This window comes from Propithecus coquereli, unplaced genomic scaffold (assembly GCF_000956105.1).
Source record: "Propithecus coquereli isolate 6110/MARCELLA unplaced genomic scaffold, Pcoq_1.0 Scaffold39, whole genome shotgun sequence".
Taxonomy (NCBI): Eukaryota; Metazoa; Chordata; class Mammalia; order Primates; family Indriidae; genus Propithecus; species Propithecus coquereli.
This window is the reverse complement of record NW_012149618.1, coordinates 2,122,321-2,131,396: the sequence shown is the minus strand read 5'-3', so window position 1 is coordinate 2,131,396 and position 9,076 is coordinate 2,122,321. Positions and strand designations below refer to the sequence as shown.

At 34.8% G+C, this 9,076-nt stretch overlaps 1 protein-coding gene across 1 annotated transcript in view; it reads left to right on the top strand.

Moving 5' to 3' along the window:
- Window positions 1-9,076, top strand: part of HADHA (hydroxyacyl-CoA dehydrogenase/3-ketoacyl-CoA thiolase/enoyl-CoA hydratase (trifunctional protein), alpha subunit) — a 43,476-nt gene that overhangs the window by 5,193 nt on the left and 29,207 nt on the right. The window contains exons 2-7 of the mRNA XM_012652489.1: window positions 1,598-1,639; window positions 1,729-1,799; window positions 3,182-3,315; window positions 5,677-5,815; window positions 7,143-7,262; window positions 8,584-8,686. Coding sequence (XP_012507943.1) covers window positions 1,598-1,639; window positions 1,729-1,799; window positions 3,182-3,315; window positions 5,677-5,815; window positions 7,143-7,262; window positions 8,584-8,686 — 609 coding nt within the window. The remainder of the gene's footprint in view (window positions 1-1,597; window positions 1,640-1,728; window positions 1,800-3,181; window positions 3,316-5,676; window positions 5,816-7,142; window positions 7,263-8,583; window positions 8,687-9,076) is intronic.

Genomic DNA, 9,076 nt, shown 5'->3' with positions numbered 1-9,076 from the left:
AATACTTGGGGAAAGCTAATGTAATTAGAGGAGATGCATGAAGGAATCACCGAATATTTTTAAAGCACTAGTTCTTTGTTGTATTTGATATCACTTTAAGATTTATGCCTTTTTCTGAGTATATGTTTTTCATATGTACAGTTACTAATTGAGGGTGATTTATTTTTATTTTTAAAACCAAAGACAAAACTTTTTCCTAAAATAATTGAGCAAGATTTGGAAGATGTGGGCAGGGAGAAGTAAGGAATTAAAGGAATGCATAGGAGAAGTGGTTTGAGGTGAATCATGAATGGAAAGACAAGGGAAGAAAAAGCAGCATGCTTTGAAGAAGAGTGGAAATTGTAACTAAGGGATTTTGGCCCTGGGCTGCCTCCAGAACAGCTTGGTTACCACCCTAGAGCAAGAGGTTTGGATGCGAGCAGGGCAGAAGTAAGCCTTTAATGGTAGAAAAGAAGTAGAATAATGCCCAAAACAAACTTGGAATGTTTGCCTAGAATTCCCCAATGTTCCTTACCTTCTATCTAGAGTTCAGATTGAAAGACCCTCTGCTGGGTCTTCTCCTGTGATGGTCTGTGCTCAAAAGATCATATCATCATCATCATCATCATCATGCTGGAGAGTCTAAACTAGTGATTTGGAAAGAAGGAGGAAAGTAGTTGACCTTTGTTATCCAAGGAGTAGGAGTATTCTTGACAGAGTGTGATACAGACTTTTTCAGTTATAAATACTTAAAATTAGTGAAGTGTGACATGGAATGCTTCCTTTATAGTAGCCATTATAGTTGACTCTGGATTTTACTTTTGATAACACTGGAAAGTCCATCTCCAGAAAAATGCAAGAGGACTTGACTGGAAAACATAGTTAGAATATATTTGGGATACAATTGGAACTGACATTATGGATCGCTTTATGGGTTATTTATTGCTAGTATATTAATTTCCTATTGCTGCTGTAACAAATTACCACAAATTTAGTGTCTGAAACAATAAAAATTTATTATCTTGCAGTTATAGAGGTCAGAAGTTTGAAATGGTCTCACTTAGCTAAAATCAAAGATTGGCAAGGCTGTGTTCATTCTGGATGCTCTAGGGGAAAATCTATTACTTCCAGCTTCTAGAGGCTACCTGGTGTTCCTTGACTTGTCTGCTTCCTCCTTCTTCAAAGTCAACTTGAGGACAAGACATTCATACCCTGCCATCTCTCTGATTCTCTTTGCCTCCCCCTTCCCTTTCGTGATTACACTGGATCCACCTGGATAATCCACAATAATCTCCCTATATTAAGGTCAACTGATTAGCAACCTTAATTTCATTTGCAACCTTAATCCCCTTTGGCCTTAACTGAACATATTCACAGGTTCTGGGGACATAGACATCTCTGCGGGGCCGCTCTTCTACCTTCTTCATTTAGTATCCAAATAATCATATGACTGGATAATTGAAACAAAAAAAATGTGGTAGTAGTCATAATAATGGCTTAGAATACATTGTTCTGATTTGGGGTTTTTTTGTTGTTGGAAATGGTAGCATTATCATATATAATGGTAGTACAGAAATTCTGTTTTGCAAATTAATTTTGAAATATCCTTTTCTTACAGGTTATATTTGCCGAAACTTTGCAGGGTCTTCTGCTTTGCTGAGTAAGTTTAATTTCTTATTGACCTACATTGCTTTTTAGATCTGTTTTGTAGTAAACATGTTTACAAATAAATTTTCCTTCTCTTTTTAGCCAGAACCCATATTAACTATGGAGTCAAAGGGGATGTGGCTGTTATTCGAATTAATTCACCCAATTCAAAGGTACCTAATTTAACTTAGTGCATTTTATTTCTGCTAACTACGTTTATAAATCTGGTCCTGAATGGGAAAGAAATAAGTCCACCAATCTGGCAATAGTCTTACCATATGAATTTACAGCTTTGATAGTTAAATTAGTTAAAGTTTGAGAAATTGCCCAAGAAAGGCAGTTTTCTGAAGCAGAGGTCCCTGTGTAAGAATTCCACTTATTGACCTTAGATGACAGATTAACATCAAAGATTAATAAGACTAGAATTCTGCTATAATGTAGAATGAGGAGGTGTCTTGTTAGATAAGAACCAAAGTGCAAGCTTAGTTTATAAGAATCAAAACTTGCCTACCCATCTTAAATAGGAGGTTGTTAAATCCGCTTGCTTTATTACCTGCCTGGCATGAGTCATTATTCATAGTAGGCTGGCTGGGTTACATTTGGGCACTTGGCTCTTAAGCTTCCTAATGGATCTGAATGACTCAGTGTAATTCACATATTGGAAATCAAGTTCTGATCAAAGTGGAACTTCATTTGTTTTTGCCAGCTTCAGCAAATCATGCAACATCAATCCAGTCTGTTGCCAAGAAGAGCTTTATTGCAGGAGTCCATACTTTTCCTCCATCTAAAATCGGTGTAAAAGTTTCATACGTAAAAAATCTTGTAACCAGAGGCCTAGATGTAATAGGAGGACCTAGATGGAAGCAAGTAACAGCTATCACAAATTAAGGAAAATAGGAGCCATTCCCCTTCTCTAGAGTAAATCTTAGCACCCACTAACCAGTGATTCAGGCTTAAGATATTTTTTCAGAATTTTCTTAAGTTGAACATTTTTCCTGAACACAAAAATATTATAATACATGCCAGTGGTAAGAAATTTTAAAACTACAAAAAATTATAAAGAAAAATAATAATCATTCATAATCTAGACCCAAAGATAACCACATATTTTTTCTTGGTATCTTACAAGAGATAACCGCATTTAATTCAATTTCAACACATACTGTTTACAAAGCTAAGACCATACCGTATGTCTTATATTCATTTCCTCTCTTCCTTAACATTATATAAATTTTTTCCATGCCAATAAATGTTTGTAGACTTATTTATAGCCTGCATATGATTCAGACTCTTACGAATATGACCCTGAGTTCCTGCTTTGAGTAGACCTATTTTCAAGGGAGGAATGCTTGTATTAATAGTTGGCCAAAGCTGCCTGAGCAGAAAGCTACTGGGTTTGAGGTAAGGGTAAGAGGGAGGTTCATTCTTTCTTGCTTTTAACAGTGTACTTTTGCTGTATAAACATATTTCTCATAATCAAAATAGTATTTCATGGTGATATGGACATCTGGTACTTCAAATTGAAACCCTGGATTTATATATTTCCCTTTGGCAGGTAAATACACTGAGTAAAGAACTGCATTCAGAGTTCCTGGAAGTAATGGATGAAATCTGGGCTAGTGATAAAATCAGAAGTGCCGTCCTTATCTCATCAAAGCCAGGCTGCTTTGTTGCAGGTGCTGATGTCAAGTAAGTTTTAGGAAACTTGAAGTTGCTTTTTATCTTGGTTAATAGTGTGTTTCTTAGACATAATAATTCTTCCTTTTAAAAGAAGGTAGAAGTGCCAGATGTGGTGGCATGTGCCTATAGTCCCATTTACTTGAGAGGCTGAGGCAGGAAGATCAGTTGAGCCCAGGAATTCAAGACCAACCTGGGCAACATAGTGAGACCCCATCTCTTAAAAAAAAAAAGGTAGAAATAAATTCTCTGAAAGTTTTTAAAGTTATTTTTATGAGTGTAATAAAGTTCATAAAAGAGAAGGAGAAGGGCTTGTTGTTTAAACCACGTAAGACTGAGACTAAGTACAACCTTTCCTTAAAGAAGTTGACAGCAGTTTTTGAGTAGAATAAAAACTGCTATAAAATTAAACTAATAATGAGATGCCATTTTTTACTTATCAGACCAGCAAATATTTCAAAGTTTGAAAATATTGTGTGTTAGCAAGGACTTGCGGAAATGAGAAAGTTAATATATTACTAGCAGGAATGCCAGTTGGTATAGCCACCTTGGAGAGCAGTTTGGCAACATTTAGTAAAATGAAAAATATATCATATGATCTAGAGAAATCTCACTCTTTATTCACAAGGACCAATGTACAAGGATCTTCAGTCCTATATAGTTTAAAATAAAGTAGAATTTGAAACAAGCCAAATGCCAGTCAGTATAGAAATAGAAAAGCAAAATGTGGAATATTCACATGATAAAATACTACAAAACAATTAAAAGGAATTAACTAGGTTCACAACATAATGCTAGAGTTCAAAAACGTAATGTTAAGATTGAAAAAGCAAGTTGCAGAATGTTTCATACAGTATATAGTTTATATAAATGTTTTTAAACCAAACATAAAATAATTTTTTATATTTTTTATGGATACAAGTATATAGCTGGCCTGGAAGGATACACTACAAACATGAAAGTAGCCGCTTTAGGGAAAATGAAGTGGGTGGTAAGACTTGAGAATGTCAAAGGAAACTTTACAGATGTAGCTAGTATTTTCTTTCCTTTTTTAAAACGATATAATGTATGCTTATATAACTTGTTTATACTTAAGGAGAGCAAATGATATTTCAGTGCTAGTTTAATGGGTTAAAATAGTAGTTGTTAATTCGGTCAAAATATGGGTATTTGGTATGTTATTCTTGGTATTTTAGACAATTAAAACTAGCATTGTAGGCTTAGTAATTTGTATTTAAGGTGTTTGTATATTTTTAAACCTTGTTCTACATTGTGTACCCTTTTATATTTATGTATAGTAATTAGAATTTATAAGTGTTCTATTTCATGTTTATTTTTTAGAAAAAGCAAAATTATCTGTATCAAGTGCTTTTTCTTCTAGCTCAATTATTATTATTTGTATGTTTGCTTGTTTGTTTTGAGACAGGGTCTCACTCTGTTGCCCAGGCTAGAGTGAAGTGGCATCATCATAGTTCATTGCAACCTCAAACTCCTATGCTTAAGTGATCCTCCTGCCTCAGGCTCTCAAATAGCTAGGACCACAGAGTTACCGTGCCCAGCTAATTTTTTTCATTTTTTATAGAAATAAGGTCTCACTATTGCCCAGGCTAGTCTCAAACTCCTGGCCTCAAACAATCCTGGTGCATCAGCCTCCTAAAGTGCTAGGATTACAGGCATGAACCACTGTGCCAGACATAGCTCAATTGTTTGACCCTAATGAAACACCGATGTACCTGCAATAGCGACCTATATCCAGAGAAAAACACATGCAACTTCTATGAAGCCCTCAGAGCAACTCCCAGTGTATAAAATGACAGAAAATACTAGTTATTCTTGGTCAAAAGTATAAAATCCACCTCTTAAATATGTTTAGAAACAAAGTAGCAAATGACACAAACTGACATTAAAGGACATTGATTATAACATTTTTGTACCAGACCATTAGGGGGATTTATTTAAAGGTTTTAGATCCCTTGAAACAACTTGGGAACTTTCTTTTGCTGTCAATTTGATTGCTATTTAATCTAACCACCTGATAGTGAAAATGTTTAATCTGATAATGAAAATATGTATCAGAAGATTTTCTCACATACAGAGCTTTGTAATCTAATGGTTTGTTATAGAAGCAAAAATAAATTATCCAACATGTTTTGTTTTGTGTTTTCTGGATCCGGAAATTTACAGAGAGATGATACTGCTGACATTAGTGCTATTTGAAGCAAAATCATTCTTAAAATAATGAATATTTGAAGATTCATTACCAAATATTAATATATGATAGGATAAGTGTATTGTGGATGTGGTATTGAACAAAGTAGGTTATAGTTTCATCTTTCCTTTTTTTCCTGTTCTCTATTTTCATGGACATTGCAGCATGTTAGCTGCTTGCAAGACTCCTCAAGAAGTAACACAGATATCACAGGATGCACAGAAAACGTTTGAGAAACTTGAAAAGTCCACAAAGCCTATCGTGGCTGCCATCAGCGGATCCTGCTTGGGAGGAGGACTTGAGGTATAGATTTATTCCAAAATCATTGAGACACTAACCAGCTCTTCAGTGGGATTCACCAGCTGTAAACCTTTAGGCTACTGTTTTGCCTGAAAACAGTTTTCAGAGGAGAACCAGCTTGCTTTTTAGTTATTAAACTTCTGGATAGGTTTTAATTCTTATTCTGCATGCCACGGAGCAAGTGATACAGAGTGATTGAATCAAGGTGTGATGTTTTCATTTACAAAGTGAGAAGATTGGAACTGGATCTCTAAGGTCATTTTCAGAAGCAAAAACCTAGTTTAAGTTTGTAGGGCAAAGATTCAGAAGTGTGACCAGTGCTCTTCAGCTACTTACATCTAGTTGAGACACAGAAAGCATAATATATGTTTAAGTTCTTTGTGAATAGTAAAGATAATAAATAATAGATTTGAGAGAAGAGATGCTTACTAGACTGGAACATGTAGGAGAGAAGGAAAGGGAAAGAAAATAACATTTTCTGAGCATTTATCACATGCTGGGCTCCATGCTAGACACTTTCACGTATATAGTCATGTGTCACAGAACTGTGTTTCAATGACTGACCACTTATATGACAGTGGTCCCATAAGATTACAATACTGTATTTTTACTGTAACTTTTTTATGTTTAGATGCACAAATGTTTGTCATTGTGTTACAGTTGCCTACAGTATTCATTACAATAGCACACTGTGTAGGTTTGTAGCCTAGGAATAATAGGCTAGACCATATAGCCTAGATGTATAGTAGGCTATACCATCTAGGTTTGCGTAGGTATACTCTGATGTTTGCACAGCAGAATCACCTAATGACTCATTTCTCAGAATATATCCCTGTCGTTCAGTGATACATGACTACTAATTAGGGAAACTTGTGCCTGGTCCTAAAAGATGGACAGAATTTGATTAATCAGCAAATGGTGGGAAAAGCATTATGTCTATGGCATGGTGTGAGCAAAGGCAAGAATAAGCAAAGCCTATTAGGACATCATAAGTAGACTGCTCGATTAGAAAGGAGAGTCTCTATAGGGTACAGGGCTTCTTAACTAACATACAAAATTGTGTGTGCATTTTTCTATTAAGAACTTCCATGGCTTCCAGCAGATTTTTAAGGAGATCTGCAACCAAAAAGAGGTTAATAAATTAGTGGGGAAAGTATGAAGAAAGGCTGAAAAGGTAAATGGTAGAAATTATCAAATACCAGCCTAAGGAATTTCAGTTTATTCTTTGGGCACATTCCTGCTTTATAAGTAATCTTTAGACCCTCTCAGATCCTAAGATGTTGCAAAGTTACATTTTCTAACATTCTAATTTTCTTTCATTTGTTTGAAGCTCGCTATTTCATGCCAATACAGGATAGCAACAAAAGATAGAAAAACGGTATTAGGTGCCCCTGAAGTCTTGCTGGGGCTCTTACCAGGAGCAGGAGGCACACAAAGGCTGCCCAAAATGGTGAGTTTAGACCCTCCTTGCAAACTTCAGAACCTCAGTACCTATATGCCCCTTTATGTCCATTTCCTCTTATATAAAATGCATAATAATGGTCAATCATTATAGAATTTAGAGATCAAATAAAATATGAGTATATAGGATCACTGACAGATTTTTATTCCTGGTATTGATTTATTTTTTTCAATTCCACAGAATTATTGATCAAGGTCCTTTGTGAGTCCCTGAAGAAGGATAAAAATAAATAATATACATGTCTTGTTTTTCTGAGATTTATAATTGACTTCATTCCTTTTCTGTGTAGTACCATCTTAACAGTTTTTCAAAACCATGGATCATATTTCATGATAAATATAAAAGACAGACCTTTTCCCTCATTATTTGATTTGGATATTTTCATTGCTATAGTCTGTGGAACCAAAAAAACCCCAGCAGGCTTCTGAATTTTTAAGAAGAGAGGGAAGGACAGTCAGACCTAGAAGCTGCAGAGCATCTTGGCATCAGACTCGAGGGTCCGCTGAACCTTGTAGCTTCTGGCTCTACAGATTCCTCAGTGAGGAACAAGGCTCACCAGAAATTCTCTTTGCAGGGAAGTTGATATGAATTGAATACCAAAAAAAAGAAAAAGAAAAAGGTTTATGGTGTTAGTTTTCTAATAATAAATAATGTGCATTCCTTCTTAGGAAATGTCAAGAGGATTTATTGAAAGAATAAATAAGCATATATGTGTGTAGAAAATATTTGTTGAGTTTTTTTCTTTCTTTCTTTCTTTTTTTTAAACTATAGTTAGTATTCGAATGTTGCTAAAAGCCATTTTTCTAGTACCCCACATAAGAAGCCCTAGCTGAGTTCTATTTTTTCTTTTTTTTTTTATTTCAGCATATTATGCTGAGTTCTATTTTTGCTAAGCCTAAAATTCTTTCTAAAGACTTTGTCAAAAATACCAGGTTTCTCAAAGTCTTTATTAGTTTCAATATAGCAATTTCAAGTACTATATAAATGATAGAGAAGAAACTCAGAATGACATAAATGTATAATTTTAGGAAACATGAAATTCATTCTTTAACTTATCAATTCCATAAGACAGAAATCCTACATACTGAATTAAAAGAAGTTATAAAGACATTTTTACTTCAGCTGGAGGTATCTAATCCCAAAAGTTACCTAAATGTATATCAATTTATAAGAGTTAACTTATTGATGAGTAGTGTAACAATCTGGTTTGGTTTTTTTCATTTTTATATTTACTCATTTGATAATTTGTAAACTATAGTCGTCATCCTGATTTTTTTCCCCTACACTCCAATCCTTGCGTGCATGTTAGGTGGGTGTGCCTGCCGCTTTTGACATGATGCTGACTGGTAGAAACATTCGTGCAGACAGAGCAAAGAAAATGGGACTGGTTGACCAATTGGTGGATCCCCTGGGTAAGTGTTAGCATGGCTCAGAGTTGGGCCTTGTAAAGTTGCTTATTTTCTGAAAGAGTTAACATTTGAATATCAGTTAGAGCGAAACTCAAACTCTTAAGAAATGAGTCATCATTCTGAGGAGTGAAATTTTCGAAAATAGCTGATACTAAATTATTTTCAACATCACCCTGATTTCTATTTTATTTATAATTAGAACATAAGGAGTACAGAATTCAATCAAGTCATTATTTTTGGTTCTTAAATTACCTGTATCATTATCCATGCATAACCCTCCCTTTCTGTGTCTGTTGTAATAATACAATAAACATGAAACAACTAACCTGAGAATATTAACAATAATTGACATCTACTGATGTGCTACTTCCCCCCATACAATTTCCTTGCCTC